Source organism: Zeus faber (genome assembly GCF_960531495.2).
Source record: "Zeus faber genome assembly, chromosome: 18".
NCBI lineage: Eukaryota > Metazoa > Chordata > Actinopteri > Zeiformes > Zeidae > Zeus > Zeus faber.
Window position 1 is genome coordinate 20,912,797 of NC_137210.1, and position 18,712 is coordinate 20,931,508.

Here is an 18,712-nt window from a genome sequence, read left to right on the forward strand (position 1 = left end):
ACTAACTGCGTCGCCGAGGTCATTCACCTCCACAGCCGATTAGACAATCTGACAATGACAATTTAGACAGTGCTTTTCCGAATCTTAAGGGGGCTGAATCATTACGTCAAGCACCGCAGTTATCAGCAAACTGCGCGTACAATATGAAAACTTTGATAGATACTTTAAAAGGCAGTGTTTCAGTCTTAAAAATGGCCATGGGGGTAAAACCACGGAGCCAAGCAAACAAAAGCGCACCATAAAAAAAATCTGTATCTTCATCAAATAGGCCGGTTCAATTATGCATGCAAAGTGACACAAGCCTCTTGAGTGCAGCGACGCGGACCTCGATTTCCTCTGCCAAGTTCGTCACAGGAATATTGGAGCCGTCCCCTCTGGTGAAGGAGAGAGCGCCTATTACACCGCTGACGTTGCCATTTCCACTCCAGGAAAATGGATTGTTGGTGAAAGAGAGCATCTATTGTGAGCAGAAAAAAAAAAAAAAAAAAAGAAAAATCTAAGTAAAAATAGTTTATCCCAACAAATCGAGTTCATGAGTTATTTTATATATATCAGTATATTTATATGTATATGTTTTCACAAAATGCAGCACATACAGAAAACGAACACAGGTGCTTATTTACTCACTCTTATATCGACTGGGTCCCCCGCCGGAAGTATGTTAGCAAGTAAAGGAGGAAGAGTAAACACGGGGGAGGTTTTTTGTGGAATAGCAATAGACTTGCGAGACAAGGTTTGCGGGGTCACTCTGGGGAGTAAGGACACACAAAATATGCTCATTTAAAACCACTTTTCCTGCATTTCCACGTGTCATCAGCAGCGATTTGCTTATGGAAAGTGACAACGTTGTCTCCGTGCCTCTCAAAGACAGGAATATACAAATCATCAGTGCCATCATCGTTGCTGACTAATCCGTGCAATATGAAACGTGGCCTGAATGCTTGATTTCATTTTATTTTTTATGTGACTTACCTGTTGACAAGCAAACCAATGTGACCTCGGTGGACAAAAGTTGGCTTTCCATTAACCTTTTTTTCTTTTAGAAATGCGTCCTGTAGGTTGTTGAAAGCACCGAGGAGCATATCGGAGACAATCTTCTGCAAATAATGAAACATTTGTTGCGCGTGATTGAGGGAAAGCTGTTTTTAGTTTGAAATGTTGTGCTCAGGAAATGCGGCCGTTCTCACATTCGAGGAGTAGTCGTAAATGTTGCTTGCTGCCTGCAGGATGTGAGCAGCTGCATCAAGCATTTCTTTACTGTTGCCTGCGTCAACATCAGCGGAGAAGAGCGATGAACTGAGAGTGGAAACCAGCAATGCGGCCGCTTCCTTGAGTTAAAAGAGCAAACAGCTCAGATATCGCAACTGACCATTAAACTATAAAGGCAGGAATCTCTGTATGTCTGTACGTCCATATGTATGTATGTATACATGTATCTGTATATGTATGTATCTGTGTATGTATGTCTGTATGTATGTATGTATGTGTGTATGTATGTATGTATGTATGTATGTATCGGTGTATATATGTTTGTATGTATGTATGTGTGTATGTATGTTTGTATGTATGTACTGTATGTGTGTATGTGTGTTTATGTGTATGTATGTATGTATCTGTCTATGCATGTATGTATGTATGTATTTATGTATATACAGTATGTTTGCATGTATGTATGTGTGTCTGGCTTTCAATTATCTCGACAACCGTTCATCCTACTTCACACTTGTCGGGTGTATGGCTGGGGACCCAGGGACGTGCAGTGTTGAATTTGGTGCAATTAGGGCTCGCTGCACGTGTAATATAAATAACCAGCGAACAGCGAGCCAGCAGGGAGCAGGGCTCACCAGTCACCAAGGCTGTCTTTACCTTTAACCGGCAGTTTAATCTTCTATCGTGGAACACGGGACTGAATCATTGACGTATTGTTCAACTGTGCCTTTAAAATGTCTTGGAAAGTGTTACGTTTTGAACGGGTGTTTGCTACTCCTTGAAATGGTCCACGGCCAACCTTTCACCCAAAGGACCCTCGAACTCATCCTTGATAACGTGTCTGTTATAGCTCTCCACACAAACAACATGCAAATGACAGAATGACTCAGATGGAATCTGTTTCCAAGAACAGATTCCTTTTCATTTTTGTATATTCCAATTTAAATATTATGCCATACCTGACTAGAGGAGCTTAGCTCGTCGCCTTTCTTAATGATCGCAGCCAATCCTTTCGCGGTCAACAGGACCTCCTGTGGACTCTTACTGGGAACCTTCTCCACTGTGGCAACCATTTTTCTTAGCATCTTTTCACGTAGCTTGAGGATAAATTAGGAGGGGAAACAGATTTTCACATTTTCGTTTGATATGATATCGTTTGTAAATTAGAAGCTCATTCAAAAAACTCCTAAAATTACAGAGTCTGCTGTAGGTCGCAGAGATGTTCACATACAACGCAGTCGGTGCAAGTTGCACGTTGTGTTTTGCACAGGGGTTTTCAGCTGGTGGTCAGTGAAGGTACTGCAGCTGGTCCCTGATCAAGCATTCTATGATCTAGTTTCAATGCCAGAAGTTTGTTTATGAATAAGCCAAATTCATCCAAATAGAACCTATTTTAAAAAGTCAGATTTACCTCTTTCATGATTAGAAATGATATCTCTCTTTGGTAGGTTACTCTCTAGGACCAACGTTGCGTTTTGCCCTGCATATACGTGCTGAAACGTATTGACGTGAAACTGAGATTATTCTCCAGCATCTAATTTAGTTAATTGATTTTTCTCACAGAAACGCCTCAATCTTCTGTGAAAGGTGACAGTTATTGTCGGAGGAGTGAACTACATTACCCTCCCACGGGACGGGTTCCCGGGTTGCTTCTTAGTCAGGTTGGTGAACGCTGGGCCACAACCAATGTTTCACTTCTCATTTCCATGCGTGTAATTCATAAACCCTACCTCTTGCCTGGCACCTTTTTGTGTTTCATCGGACTGGCGGTTGAGTATATTAGACACAGAGAGAAACATCTGTCCAATGGTCCCTCCTGATAGCAGTCCCTGCTCTTCAAGATTGGCAACAGCACCCTGTACCGCTGACTTAAGATGTCTTACTGAAGAACTGGAATCTCCTGGAGGGCTTTGCACCTGATAAGGAAATATAACAATTTATTAGAGAGGGGTCCGAGTGTTGGAGCGGCAGAAGTTGTCAGAACAGTGCAAGTAAATAAAATAGTTTTTTTTTAATAAATAAACTGAAATAAAAAATACAATATTACACACATATTATACACTTAGCGGGGAATTGCAATTGTGCAGCTCACTGATGAGCCTAATCTGGGCAGGTGGTGGGCACACTAATCTAAGTACAAATGGCATATAAAATACTCTTTTGTCAAAAGCAACGTACACTTTATCATAGTATCACACCAGCATAGTATCGACCCAGCTAAACATTCTCTAGAAATAAGCAATATTAGTCAAATCTTCAATTTTTTACATGGAAAGTAAGTTATAAAGTAAAAGGGAAAGAGATCTTCATGAGACAGACAGATCAGTGAGAGCAGGGTCCAGGTATGGTCCGAGCAGATGCAGGAGGTCGTTGTGGCATCAGGGATAAGAAGAGTCGCGACCGGGATGAACGGCGGTTGAATCAACACAGCATAGCAATTAACAGAGCAGAGCAATGGAGCAATTAATTCCCTGAAGCTGGTCATAGATGAGAGGGACGGGTAAAAAAAAAGCCTAGTCTGGCAACTCTGGCCTTTCATTCCTCATCCCTTTCACCCTCTCTTTGATCCTGGTTAAAGTAGATCTGGGTTTGTCCATGTACAAAATATAACCCAGATGGAGGTGGGAATGCAGTGATCCAATGTCCTAAGGTAAAATGTGTATTGTTAAGTGTAATGCATTAGTGTAGAGCATTAGTCCAAGGAGGCGGTGGTGTTGGTGGTGTGTGTGGGGGGGGTTCACGGCTGACTTGTGCTGGGTCACAGGTGGTGTTGAACAGTCTCATGGCCGCTGCCGCAAAGGTTCAAAGGTCTTCATGAGGTCATTGAGGGCGCTGGGACGTCCATTCTTTGCCACTGGAACAATATAGGAGGTCTTCCAGGGCTCAAGCACCTTCTCCAGGGAGAGGTCGAAGAGCCGCTGGAACTCTCCCGCAAGCCTCCCGGCACACACCTCAAACACCCGAGGATCATTGTCGTCTGGATCTTTGTACTTGTCGATCCAGAGCCTGGATAGCTCCCCTCTGGGTTATCTCTCGATTAGGGTCATTTCTGTGTGGAGTTTGCATGTTCTTCCCGTGCTCACATGGGGTTTCCTCCATGTAACATCAGTAAGGACCCCCACCAAAAACATGTTGAACATTGTCATCTGACCAGCAATTGACATATGTCCCCGGGCACGTCATTATATGCTGCCCACTGCTCCTAGCCGCCACCCGAGAGGAAGGACAAGCCAGGATGGATCAAATGCAGAGAACTCATTTGAAGTGTGTTGGTTGCTGTCAATGCATGTGTTGTGTTGTGGTGTGTGAGACGAATGAAGATTCTTCACCTTTTAGTAGCAGAATGTTGCCTGACAACAGCCTTGTACAAGGTGTATCAGCACAGTAGTTCTTTTGTAGATATTTATACATTAGATTAGATTAAACTAATTGTCATTGCATATATATATATATATATATAGCAATTGATTAAAAAAAAAAGTGTATTTTTGTAAATTATGTGTGTTTTATCATATATGTCATTGCTGCTGCAACACTGGAATTTCCCTTTGGGGATTAATAAAGTGTCTTTATCTTATCTTATCTTATCGGTTTGTGGATTGATCTGCCTAAAGGGGGTTTGGTGCTGGAGCCGTATGCCTCCGTATCTTTGGCACACAGCTGCTCCAGGCCCCTGCTCTCCTCTCCCTCTCCTCTCCTCTTGTCCTACAGCTCACATATTGGGCAACAATCGTCAGTGTTTTCGAGAGGGGGAAGATGATTGAAATTCCTGTGCGCCACCATGGCAGCACAGGGGCGTGAGCGCAGTTCATCAGGGCTGGCGGTGGGATGTAAACAACAACAATGGTGTGCGAAACCTCCCGAGGTAGATAATCATCCAAACTCACCAATCGAACTTTGAGGACTCCGGCAACTTTGAGGGATCCAGGAGGAACATACGGTTGGCCTTTCATAAAACCAATAAATGGAATAGGTTCGCGAAATAAACCTTTTTTTTTTTTTTTTTTTTTTTTGCAAAAGGGCCCTGCTTGTAGCCATCGCTTGTTTTAACAAAGTTATCAGTTTGGTGTCTAAATACAAATGGAGGATTATGCATCTATTCTCTGGGAACTTCGCCACTCGGATAAAATGCTTTGCCTCTGTTTGATACTTGCATTTAATATTTACACCGTCCTTTATGCTGCTTTTCTTTATTTTCTGGATATTAATGGGTTGGTTTTTTTTAAGCACGAACCACAGCACAGATTTGTTGTTTCTTTGACAAACCTGTGCACTGATGTTGGTGCTGGACACTGGTGGCCCGCTGCTACTTCTTACCGTTGCAACTATACTCAACATGTAGTTGGTAGCACTTGCCCCAAGAGGAAGGTATAGAGATCTGACTTCCCTTTCATTGCTACAACGCAGATGGATACCTGAAAAGAGATTACCAGATACGAATCAAAATTCTAGTACAATTCACGAGGAAGACTAGTGCAATGTGATGCTGTAGATAAAGTGACAAACTGTTATTTTGACTAATTCCCACCTATTCAAAACCAGTGACACATTGAAATACTTACCATCAGAAGTCTCAAAACAATACTGACAGTTTGAACAGTATGTTTTGGTTTCGCAGGTTATGTTGAAGGCGTTGAGTACAGTTCCATTTTGGGGAGATATACTACATGTGAGACCTTCAAAGTCACCAGAGGTGGAAGATGTGGTGGTTGCAATTGGGTTTGCACTTTGCCCTCCAGGAGATTGTGTGTTAAGAGAAAAAGGAGCACCTGCAGAAGTAGGCGAGCTCGGAGGAGTGGGAGAGGTACTTAGAGCAGGTTTTGGTGATGCGGTGTGATCTGGAATAGTATCAGACGATTCACTTGAATCTGGAGCGGTGTCAGACCATTCACTTGAATCAGAAGTCGTATCAGACGACTCAGTGGAATCTGGAGCGCTATCAGACCATTCACTTGAATCAGAAGTCGTATCAGACGACTCAGTGGAATCCGTATTCATATGTGATGATGGTACCTTTATGGTCAATTTTGCATACCCAGGTGGATCCTTTCCTGTATTGATGGAATATTGAGGCATATGATTATTTGTCCACAAGTGAAAGGTGAGTTGACTAAGCAATGCCGCAAAAAAACCCAACATGGAATAATACCGTGCCCCTAACACTGAGTGTTTATCAATTTAATTTGTTCCTGCTAATTTCAACGATTTTACCAGCCATTCAATCATCAAATGCTTAAGGGTATATCCTGTCTCAGTGACTTGTGATGAGGAAATATCTATCAATGCTTCAGATGTGCGGCAGCGATTGCAAAAATAAAGCCGTTCTAAATATTGTTCAAATTTTACTGTAGACACATGTGACTATCGATCCTTCAGGTAGAGAATTTACATGGAGGGACTCTCCCAGTTGTCTCCATAGATTTACCATAATAATTATAATAATGCATGCAGTACTCACGGTACGCCACTACAGTGACATCTTCCTTTTTCGACTGGGCATGTACGAGAACAGTTGGTTTCACCGTGTACTCATTGCCACCATCTTGTTTCTCTATGAGTTTAGTAGCTTTATTGGAGCACCCTTTTGGCCTTTTCTGTAAAAAATAATGACCAGTTTCTCTTGTAGGCACTTGATGTTATTAACAATTGCTAAATGTTGATATATGTGCTGTATCCTCGTGATTTGGACATACTTTACGGCCTTTTATCTTCCCTGGCTCTTCAACATTCCAAACCACTGTCGGACAGTTTTGACAGTTCAGTTTAACTTTCACATCAGCTTCTACCTTGACAGGGGAGCAACCTTGAAAACAACTAAAGAAAAAAAAGTATTTGTTCTGAAAATAGAAACTCACTATCATTCAGGTATATCCAATGACATATTACTCAAATAAAATGTATGACTCTATTAATTCCACAACTCTAGCGCATGGGAATTACAACTAGGACTAAATTCTTGATCTGTTTAAAATAACAATGTGTTTTTTTGTGTGTGTTAAATTGTTATTATAATTATAATAATAATTATAATTATTATTTTAATTATAATTATAATTATTATTATAATTATTATACATATAATTATAATTATTATTTAAATTATTATAATTATAATTAGCATTGTTATTATATTTAGAATTATTATAATTATAATTATCATTATTATTATTAATATTATTATCATCATCTCATCATCTCTCATCATTTTACTGATATAAGTCAATATCTACTTAAAAATATATTAATTAAACATACCTTAGCTGAACATCGGCAAATTTGGGGAGAGTGAATGTGACGCATTGGGATTCAGAATCCTTTACGTTATCACCTTTTTCTTTCACCTTAAATGTGTATTCAGAATAATGAACTGCGCCTGGGAGGCAACCTTCAGTAACAGTGTTTTTCAGTGATTGCCCTTTTCTTTGGCAAATACAGGGCATCTCTGTGGGTGGGGTAAATAAAGGTCATGGTATGAGTCAAGCTTTTGACCAACAGATAAACAATAATTATTCATGGAATCAATTCTCACGATGTACAACATCCAAATTAGAAAAACAAGTTGATTCACAGGGGTAATGCATGACTGCCAGACATTTTTAAGAATTATTCTGTTGAATATTGGTCCTAAAGAAGAAACCTGAGAAACAGGAACCAAACACAGACAAATTAACATACACACATACATACTGTGTGTATATATATATATTTATGGAGATTTTTTGATGTTTCTATATATTTTATATTGTTTATAGTGTGTACTTGATATGCTCTCTATTTTCTGGTGTCCCCTTTTTGCTGCTGGAACGATGTAAATTTCCCTGTTGTGGGACTAATAAAGGTTTATCTTATTCTTATTCTTATACATATACACATACACACGTATATACATATATACATGTATATACATATATAAACACACATACATATATACATATATACACACTTACATTCACATATATACAGTATATACACATACATACATACATACATACATACATACATACATATATGCATACATATATAAACACATACATATATAATGAATATCTATTGTGTAAAATATGTTGACGAGACGTGCCCACAAAGATGGGCAACACCGCAAACTATATTATTTATTTTTAAAATAGCATTATGCACGTGGATCTATTGATGGGACATCAATGGGGTATTTTATTTGTAATAAAATGCATTGGCAAAAGTAGACTTCTTTTCAATCAAATAATACTATAATTTCCATGATTTATATATAATTCCTTATTTCTCCCATTTGTGCGGGACACTGAAATCTTACAGGGCGGACAGAGGGGGTGTGCAAATGGATTCTTACGGCATCCCCACTGGGCTTTCAAATCATCATCGTCTGAGTTGTGTCCCTTTGTGACTTCCACCAGGAGGATTTGGCTGACGGCAGTCACAGAATTCTTGGGCGTAGCAGTGACTTTAAGCTTTGCATCTCTGCGAACTCTACTGTGCCCCTGAAAATGAAAACAAAAGGCAGAGTAGTCGTTTATTATGCGGCGAGCGCCGTTGGAAAAGTAGCACGAGCGGGCGGAAACTGGAGAGGGAGAAAACCCAAGTTTCAAAAACCAGGCGAGCCTTGTCGAGGGCCTTGTTCCATTTCAACACGTCGTTCCCGTGCTCGGTGTTTTCGCGGGATGCGTCGGCGGTGCCGGAAGCGCAGTCGGCCAGATTCAATTCCGCGGAGGAGAAGACGTTCCAGGCTCGCAGTCTGACTCTCAACGCTCCTGAGGGAGATCAACAGGGACGAGGTCAATTGGAAATATTGTGGAATATCTGGAAAGTTGTCACAAAAAGATGTCTTGCTTTAGCATTTTACAGCCGAGTAAAATGATGTAAACGAGTTAAAAACCAGACAGACAGAATTTTATAAATCATATTTTCTATGACTTTGTCATTATTGCTGATTTGTCCCGGTGTGTGCGGCTGTCTACCTATCGATGTATCTATATCAATCTATCTACCCATCTACCCATCCATCTATCCATCTCCGACCTGCCCACCTCGAAATGGGTTTCTGATGTGGTAGAGCCCTGTGCTCTCCATCATCTCTCTGCTCTCTGAGACGGAGCTGTTATTGCCGGTCAGGAAGAAGAGCAGCGTCACCGGAGACCCGTGCGCCAGGGAAACGACCACGCTGAGATCGGGACACCCTGGACGGCTGCCGCGCTCGGCCGATACAGCTGCTGAGAGTCCTGCCACCCTCTCCAGCACGCACACCTGTACGAAAAGCACCAATAGTTTTACTTATTATTAAAAAAAATATATATTTTTAATTATTTTTCTTTCTTTTTTTTTTTTCTTTCTTTTCTTTTATTTGTTTATTAATTTCACTTAATGTCACTTTTTGCAATGTTGGACATTTGGTGCAAAAATATTTTTTTTGCCAAAGATGACAAAGATGGCGGTAACCGTGGAATTAATATATTGCAGCATTTAAGACTGAATACTTTTCCGGACTTTTTAACGACCCACAGCTCCCGCGGAATTCACCTGCAGATCCCTCGACACCGCGAGGCGCGTGACCATGTTGGCGGCACGCAGCGTCAGCGCGTGGCAGCCCGGACCGAGCTGCTCCACCACCTCCGAGCTCAGCGTCACGTTGTGCGGAGAACGTCCACAGGTCGCGGCCGAGCTGACCAGCGTCACCTCCCCACTCTGGACTCTGTACGTCACGTTTGTCCCTTATGAAACAAACCACAACAGAAAACGGTTCAACGGAGCCGGGACCCGCGGATGAAGACCGGATAATTTGGGGTCTGTTTTTTGGGGTTGGACCGCCTGGGTTTCCACCGACCTGAATCGACTTCCAATTGGATTTCGAAAGAGCTGCCTTCAAGGGCTTTGCAGGCAGCTCCAGCTGACGGAACGCCGCCAGCGTGACAGGTGACGACGCCAAACCTTCCGACGCGCTGCTGAACAGCGATACTTCCCTGGGCCACAGCGTGCGTCTCTCCGCTGCCGCATTCCGCTCGGAGCACGAAAACCCTCGAACTGAGATACGTGTGCACCACGCTGCTCTCCAACCTGTGACAAAGCCAACCGAGAGCCAATTAGCGCTCACAGGTTCACTTCAGGTCACATTTCAACATCACACTTCGTCTTCACCGCCACCCGCGGGGGTTGTGGCGGCGGCGAGCGCCGGAAATGACAGTTGAGTATACTGTGAAGAGTTTTGTTTTTTAGTTTCTACAGATCCGATAAAGAACAACACAGTAATGTAATGCAATTTCGGGGGAATTTATTTTCACACGGCGTGTTGTGGGATATAATTAGAGAAATCTCAGAGGAAGCTCTGCGGGTGAGGGCTTACTGGTCTTGAAGCTGCAGATAAATAATGCCGCCGTCCCCGGTCGTCAGACGGCAGGTGAGGTTTCCCCGGAATGCGCGACGTAGCAGCTTGACTGTGATGGCGACGTGTTCCAGGACGACGCCCAGGCTGCTCACCGCTAATCTCAGGCCTGTGGGGGAGAAACGGCCGAGGACGGGGACAGAGCACATTTAATCCAATAAGCACTTTTTTAATCTCTCTTGTTGCATTTTTCTTCCTCAGTTGTCTCTGCTCTTCTCTCCCTGCCATCACACATTACTTATTGAACTCACTGACATATTACATACAGAATGTGTGTGTGTGTGTGTGTGTGTGTGTGTGTGTGTGTGTGTGTGTGTGTGTGTGTGTGTATGTATGTATGTATGTATGTATATATATACTATATATATATATATATATATATATATATATATATACTGTACATGAATCATGTATTAATATATGCAATTTCCTAGACACAACCTGATGCTTTTACACTTCAGATATGAAATATAGATCCAGAGGTTTATTGTATATTCCTGAATTTTGTTATTTCATCCTATCGGAAATGTTCTTGCTATGCTATTACTTATATTTGCCTGTTTGTTACAATGTGTGCTGCTGTCTGTCTATCCATCTATCCAATCCTCTCTCACTCTCTCTCCCTCTCTACTTATCTATCTATCTACCTACCTATCTACATATCTACCTATCTGTCTATCTATCAATCTCTCTCTCGCTCTCTCTCTCTCTCTCTCTCTCTCCCTATCTTCACATCTATTTTTCTATCTGCCTACCTATCGACATATTTCTCTCTATATATCCATCTATCCATCCCTAAGGATGGAAAGGACAGTACGACACAAAATGACTATAATAAAAAGTTCTGTAAGTACTGTACCACCTCAACATTTCTACTGTTAGTAAAAGTATGTAAGTGCTTGCTTTTAGATGTACAAAAATTATTACAGTACTTGTCAGATCCAGTCCCTGATATAACAGAGCCTTTAGTACGACAAAGTGCTACTCTACCTTTTTAATTTTATTTTACTGCAGATGACACTCATGCACAATATGATGCCGGTGTCATAACAATTTGCAGGGATACTGTATGAACCTAATGAAACATGAGTCATCCTAGTAAAGGCAGTTTCACAGTATTAAATGTATTAGAAATGTAGTGAAGTAGAAAATCTGTCATGTCAATCCCCTCTCTCTCTCTCTCTCTCTCTCTCTCTCTCTCTCTCTCTTTCGCTCTCTCTCTCTCTCTCTCTCTCTCTCTCTCACTGACCGTCTTCACAGTGGTAATTTACGGACAGGTAACTCCCCAAACCAGGACAGGGTTCAAAGGAAGGCGGTATTGAGGCGGCGCGACAAATCCGGAGTCCATCGCACTGACCTGCAGGGGATGAGATATCACCAAACGCACTCACCGATAATGCACAACGATATTTCTGACACCTTTGCGACCGGGGCTGATGTACCTTAAATAATAAAAATAAAAATAAAAATAATAATAATAATAATAATAATAATAATAATAATAATAATAATAAATAATATAATATAAATAATAATAACAATAATAAAAAGATAAATAACAGAAAAATAAACCAAGAAGGGTCGGGGGCAGTAGGCCTCGTTGTACAGGGAGGTTTTGAGCAGGTTTTTGAAGGTGGCCAGGGATGGAGCATTTCGAATGTCAGAGGGGAGAGAGTTCCAGAGGGTGGGTGCCACCACGCTGAAGGCTCTGTCCCCGAAGGTTCGAAGCCTCACGCGGGGGTTGGAGAGCAGACGCGTGTCCGAGGACCTCAGTCGGGTATTGCGAGGCGAGGGCGTGGAGGGATTTGTGAGTTAAAAGTAGGGCTTTATGGGAGATACGGGATTTAACAGGGAGCCAATGGAGATGGATGAGGGTGGGGGTGATGTGCTCCCAGGGCTTGGTGCGCGTGAGAACTCTGGCACCAGAGTTTTGAACGTACTGGAGCCTCTCCGGGGCCTTTGCTTGGAACCTGGGACAGGATTCCATCGCAGTAGTCCAGACGGGGAGGTGATGAAAGTGTGGATAAGTGTGTCAGCCACAGACTCTGACAGTGATGGGCGGAGCCTGGAGATGTTCTTGAGGTGGAAGGAGGCAGATCTGGTTACGGATTTGATGTGTGAGCGGAATGAAAGGGATGAATCGAAGATGACGCCTGGGTTGCAAGACGAGATCTCCAACGCTCAAATGTACAACATATCCGAGCCGGATGTAGGGCTGGACACAAGTGAAATAAATGATTTGATGATGAGCCGAGGTATAAAGATTAATCAGCGATAACCCCACCTCTCACAAACACAAATTGCAGCTTCGTCATTATCATCATTAAAATCATCATTAATCAAAAAGGGAGGCCGCAGCTCTAGATATCATTCCCGTGAGCGGTTTGTGCAATCTGTTCGCACTGACAGGTTTTACATCAAACTTTCAGGCTTGTCCCAACACTTACTACGTTTGAATCCAGGTTAAAAACTGCTTCTCTGTGAATAATCAGCCTGTTTAAAATGTATTTTCTTTTTTTAGATTTGTATCCCTAAATGTGTAGTAGCAGCAGCACCGTTGAGTTTGTACATAATGTATTTTGTGCATTATGCAAAGCACTACAAATTACCCTTGTGTACGAAATGTGCTGTACAAAATAACTTATTACCCAAATTAAGGATGCTGATAATGAGTTTTACTTCTAGTGGGTCCATTAAAGCTTTTTTTAGCATATTTATTTTCCTTTTCATCCATAGTTTGTCTGCACGGGAAATCGTCATTTGAACACAAGCTCACTGTGGGACACAATACAATGTGTGCTTGGCCTTCTCGGGGAATCGATTCTCTTAATAAACAAAAGAAACGCAGTTCATTTGAAGCTTCCACTGATGCAGAACTCCTGCATGAAGCTGTGTTTGTATATCCACTTAAGCCGTCTTCAAGTTCAACCGATTCAATGAAAATGGTCCTTTGTATTAGTCAGATACAAATAGTGCATCTGGGGGAAAATGGGATATTGCTCCATAATTGTGTTAAGTGCTTTCACAATACTCACAACAGAATAATAGCATATTCATGGCTCTGTTTACACAAAAATGATTTCACAAGTCTGCACCTGCCAATGAATGGGACACATCCGTAAAGCCGCATTGATCAGGAGTGGGTGTTGGCCGGGGGGGCGGTGTGGCTCGACAGTAGTGAGCCACCTTTCGACCATAGAAGCCTCCATCTATCGCAATCACTTGGCCAGGAGGACACTGCAGTGTGGTGCTACGACCAGAACACACAATGGATCTGCCGGGCTCTAAGAAAGTGGAAAGAAATAGGTGGAATCAGCAATTTGACCTCACTGGTGCTGTGTGAATGAAGGCCAGATACAATACAAAGTAAAATTTCAACATCGGTGTCCATTATGCACAACCTGTGCGCACCCACACGAAAATGGCCTGCATTCCAAATCTGAATTTCGGGACAGATCGCTGGAACCGAGACAACAGAACTCACGTTGAGGAGTTGCTCCGGTGTAGATCCTTGTAGAATTCACAAGCATGCCAAACAAACACACATTTTGCTGCGGGCGCCCATGTCTTGCCAAACAGAGGCAATCAAACTTATTTAGCTCTGAAATGGGAACTACCGAATTTCCAGTCCCAATGGAAGGCAGAATATTACAAGAACAACACTAACGCCATGGTGCAATTATTGTATGGGTGCGAAGGTCAAAGTCAAATACTGGTGGCGTGTGATAAGGTAGAGTGTGTCCGACGTCCGCAAACGGACCGTACTGGCAGACAAAGTGCAGCTCCTGGCTACAGTCCCCCGTGGCCTTCCAGGAGAAAGCCGAGTTGCGCAGGATGAATCCGCACTCGGCCCCAGGCAGCGGGCCGCTCACCCACTTGGAGTAGTTGATGTATGAACCATCCAGCCAAGACAGGGCACCTGGGGAGACTCAGCATAGACATAGGACATTTGATTTATTTTCTCCACAAAGTTTTAAAAAAGCCACGTCCATTACCAACAGTACTAGTTGCTTGCCCCACAGCTTTGCGTGATACAGATACAGGGAGACAAGGGTAATCAGTCAATAACGATGTTCGCAGCTTGTCCCCCACCAAGCAAACTCAGCACGGGGTGACATCAAGAATGCATCAAGAAACTTAATCCAAATTCAACCATTCGGGCTTGAATTATGCTGATCAGGTTGGAGCCAAATATAATTTTGAATTGGTTATTTTACCACACAAACAAAACACAAACATCCCTTTGCTGAGTGCTGAATCAAATTTTAAGGCTGTTAATTGTTTACCTTCATTTGAAATGCCTGCAGGCGACTCGACGACACAACTTGTTGTCATGTGGCTTTTTGGGTTTAATTAGACTGTTTTGTTTTGCTTTAATGTGCTTCATCGATATCTGTATTTGCTTTTGTTTCAACAAAAACTATATATTGCCGGCACATGGCTTCATCCAATAAACAAATTGTATTTGCAATTTTAGACTTTGTGTCTCTTCTTTGTTTTTTGTTTTGTTTTTTTGCATAATACATATTGAAAATCAGCAAGCCTTTAACTGAACTCCACAACTCAACAGATTCAGTGTATCACCATAAATCAGCCAAAAGTCATGAATATGAACACATTTTAATGATTTACTGGAATCCTACATTTTCTAGTGTGCAATTATGTGAACAAACAACTCACAGCTTCAGCTGCTAGATTAGTTTTACTTTATTTAAATTAGCTTATTTTTCGTGCGTTATATAGCATAACTGTTAAAACTCTCAGAGAAAAAGTTATGAAGCGAGTATAACCTATTAACGCCGTCACCGCAACCACGGCGCACGCACTAAACCACACCACGGCGACTACAAAGGAGCCTGGCAGGCTTTATTCCAAATGTTTCGGCACATATAATTCATCACTGTCACATGCATTTCTCTGTAGCTTAGTTCTGGGATAAACGCAAACTACATTATTATAATCCCTCAACGTCAACTGAATAAACCTGATGGGGCAGGAGCCTCGTCTATCGGGGAAGACTCCCCATTTACCAAAGGGTTAAAGATTCACAGGTCCATTTGAACAGTTTATAAATGTTGTACTCAGATCAGGTTATATTTAATATGTAAGGGACAGTGTGACTGACTCCACATTATTACATTATTACATGCCTACTTACGAGGTAAAATAACACATTGAGACAGAATTTGACATTTGCTTTGACATTATTTTTTAATTTGTGTGCCTTTTGAGAGCTTCCGCTAAGAATAGAAACAGCTCACAACAACATAGTGATGAGCAAACAAACCAGGACATATGACCGACAGATTTACTGTTATCAGTGTGAAAAGGAACATAAATCCACAATTTTTCAAGTCCCCCACTAAACTTCTACCATGGAAGGACATCTCAAGCGCACAGTAGGGTTATGCATCTCCTACAGTAAACATCAGATTCTACAAACATGACTGTAATTCTTATTTGGGTCACTGTAGTGATGAGTAATTAATGTAAAATAATTGTTTGCATTACCCTTCAACGGAGCATAATTCAAAGGGTTAGTGCCAATATAAAAGCAAAATTATTTATTATAAATAAATAAATTAGTTTTATATACATATATATATATATATATATATATATATATATATATATATGATTTGCATTAATTACACTTAAATCACTGTCGACATTATTTTTCCAATAATGGCCCTCACACTTACCTTTGCCATCGTAAGGGTCCTTCCTGTCTGGAAAAAAAGGTGCCAGTCCAAGCCACCAGTCCCTCTCGGGGTGGAGGTGTTTCTGAAAGAAATTCTGCGTCTCTTCAGTGAGGATAAATGCAAGGTGTCCGCCGGCCTGCTCGCACCAAGCCTGGCCGCCGACAAAGGACCTCTGTCCACTTAGAAACTCATAGCAGGAACCGTTAAAAGCCTCCTGGTGCTCCAGGCAAGATGCAGACGGCGCCTGCGTCTCGTCCTCGCAAGAAAGAAGTGCGAGGGTAGTTATGAACAGGAGAGCGATCAGGGTCATTTTCCTTGTCCCACTCTTCTTACTTTTGAATAAATAGCTTCGAGGAAACACGCACGTTTTTTTTTTTAAGTTATAGAAAACTATTATCAGCAGAATTTTGGAGTATCTATGTACCTCTGCAACACATTCAGCCCATACTCTCCATTGTGAGGACACATTTGATTGACTTGCTTCTGCGACATCCTGGCTTTAAAAGGGACCGACATGACAGTGTCAGACACACCTGGTTGGATTAAACAAAATGCCGGCTGCTTCATGGCTGGTTTCTCTCTCGCATTATGAAAGGAGCATTGTCTCTCTATGCAATTAGAGCCGGGGCAGTGGAGCCACGCCCTCCATTAGAAGAGACCGTGGAGCGTCTTGGCTGAAGGTTGATGTGGCAGACTCTCGACAAGAGTAGGGACAGTTCGTTTCATCAATTATTGGTGCAGTAAGAGGGAGCTTCAGCATTTTCGTTCTTCAAATATGTGTCAAAATGGTGAGACATTTTGACTATTTCCAAAGGTATTATCACAGGAGTTTTTATAGCATGAGGGTTTAATATGTTTGGATTTTTTCTTTAAACGGGGCGCCTGTTAAAAGTTCTGAATTGAAATCAAATTTACACGGCAATGGTGGGACTCTTGTTGACAGATGTATTTCTGAAATGGTGATACATAACAGGTGTAATACTTCAGGCTCAGTCTGATGGCGATACTAGGATGAGTAATGTCACAGCAGCTGTGCAACCAGAAACTGACCACAGGGAAAGGTGACACAGGTGGCATGGTTATGAATTCAATGGCAGGCATTAGTATGAATCATGGTGAATCTTCATCTGTTTCTGAGATCTTTGGCTAAAGAAAATAGTTAAATAGAAAAGTGACATTCAGAAACGCCAAGTTTATGAAATAAATTCTAAAACAACTGTTCTAAAATGCCTGTTTCAGTCAGACTTTAGATTCATTGGGACATTCATCAAACTGAATTTATATTATTTTCATAAATGTGTGTGTTTGCGTGTGTGTGCGTGTGCGGTGGTAACAACAGCTCGTCATCTGTGAACAGCGCAACTGAAGATGACAAAGACAAGCTGGCAGGGTTTCCCTCTATAATGCACCTAAATAGGCAGGCATCAAACTGAGTGAATGCCACTCGTCCATCGTTCACAGACTCAAACAGAGGATATACACATACAAACAGAAGCATGCACAAAGACACAAAAGCTTATTTCCCAAAACTCCTCAACTGTTGCATTTCACGAGACAAAGACTGCTTGTACAAGCATGCATTCCCTTCCAATTTAATTCCCCCCTCTGCCTGGAGAGTTGACTTTTTCGGCTGTCGGGGTTAAATGGAGAATTGCTTTGCCTCATCTTCAAAGAAAACTCCTCACGCGTCCGAGAGGGGCGAGCGGTGACAACTTGGCAGAGTACTCTGTATTGGTCATTCATTTTGTTTTTTAGAGAAGTCCGCTATGTGATCCATTATTTCGCCGTTCAATCATATATATATATATATATATATACATATATATATATATATATATATATATATATATATATATATATAAATATATAGCAGTTATGCCGATATATCAGTCATAATTAGACTTTTTTAATTACATCGGGATCAGCAGTTACACAGCCGATCTGTCCCAATTTTTAAAGGAGTATAATAAACAAAAACAGATTGATTATTTATCCAGTAAGTGTGTGTTTTTCACCACTTTTAAATGACTCACCGAAAATAAGTATAGAAGTCTGACTAGGCATTATAAATCCATCCATGTTTGTTTACACTGGCGTTGAGACACAGACATGGCTCCCTAAGCAGGAGGTGATGATATCTTCACCTGAACTCGGAAAAAAAAAATTGTTACTTCAATTTGATAAAAACCCTTATCTATCAAAAAGTTCTGTGTGTGTTTATTTGTTGTTTGATTATAAGTTGAATATTCTCAAATATAAAAACTTGAATAAAATATTTACAATTTTCAATTGGATTTTAAAAATTTTGCACTTTTTCGCGAAATATCAGTCAAAAATCTGGCATCAGTCGGGCTCTAATCAGTAAACTGCACCATCCCTACAATATGGGGGGACTTTGGGGGACTTTTATAGACGTTTTGTTTACTTACCT

General features: G+C 41.4%; 1 protein-coding gene across 1 annotated transcript in view; it reads right to left on the reverse strand.

Annotated features, from left to right (window-relative positions):
• LOC307243925 (polycystin-1-like protein 2) overlaps window positions 1-16,591 on the reverse strand; it is a gene marked incomplete at both ends in the record, with an annotated part of 32,911 nt that extends 16,320 nt beyond the window's left edge. The window contains 13 exons of the mRNA XM_080018894.1: window positions 326-457; window positions 1,188-1,328; window positions 2,169-2,306; window positions 4,101-4,230; window positions 5,979-6,047; window positions 8,548-8,684; window positions 8,797-8,954; window positions 9,231-9,447; window positions 9,721-9,911; window positions 10,025-10,254; window positions 10,541-10,688; window positions 14,340-14,498; window positions 16,282-16,591. Coding sequence (XP_079875020.1) covers window positions 326-457; window positions 1,188-1,328; window positions 2,169-2,306; window positions 4,101-4,230; window positions 5,979-6,047; window positions 8,548-8,684; window positions 8,797-8,954; window positions 9,231-9,447; window positions 9,721-9,911; window positions 10,025-10,254; window positions 10,541-10,688; window positions 14,340-14,498; window positions 16,282-16,591 — 2,160 coding nt within the window. The remainder of the gene's footprint in view (window positions 1-325; window positions 458-1,187; window positions 1,329-2,168; window positions 2,307-4,100; window positions 4,231-5,978; window positions 6,048-8,547; window positions 8,685-8,796; window positions 8,955-9,230; window positions 9,448-9,720; window positions 9,912-10,024; window positions 10,255-10,540; window positions 10,689-14,339; window positions 14,499-16,281) is intronic.
• Between the last annotated feature and the right edge of the window lie 2,121 nt (window positions 16,592-18,712).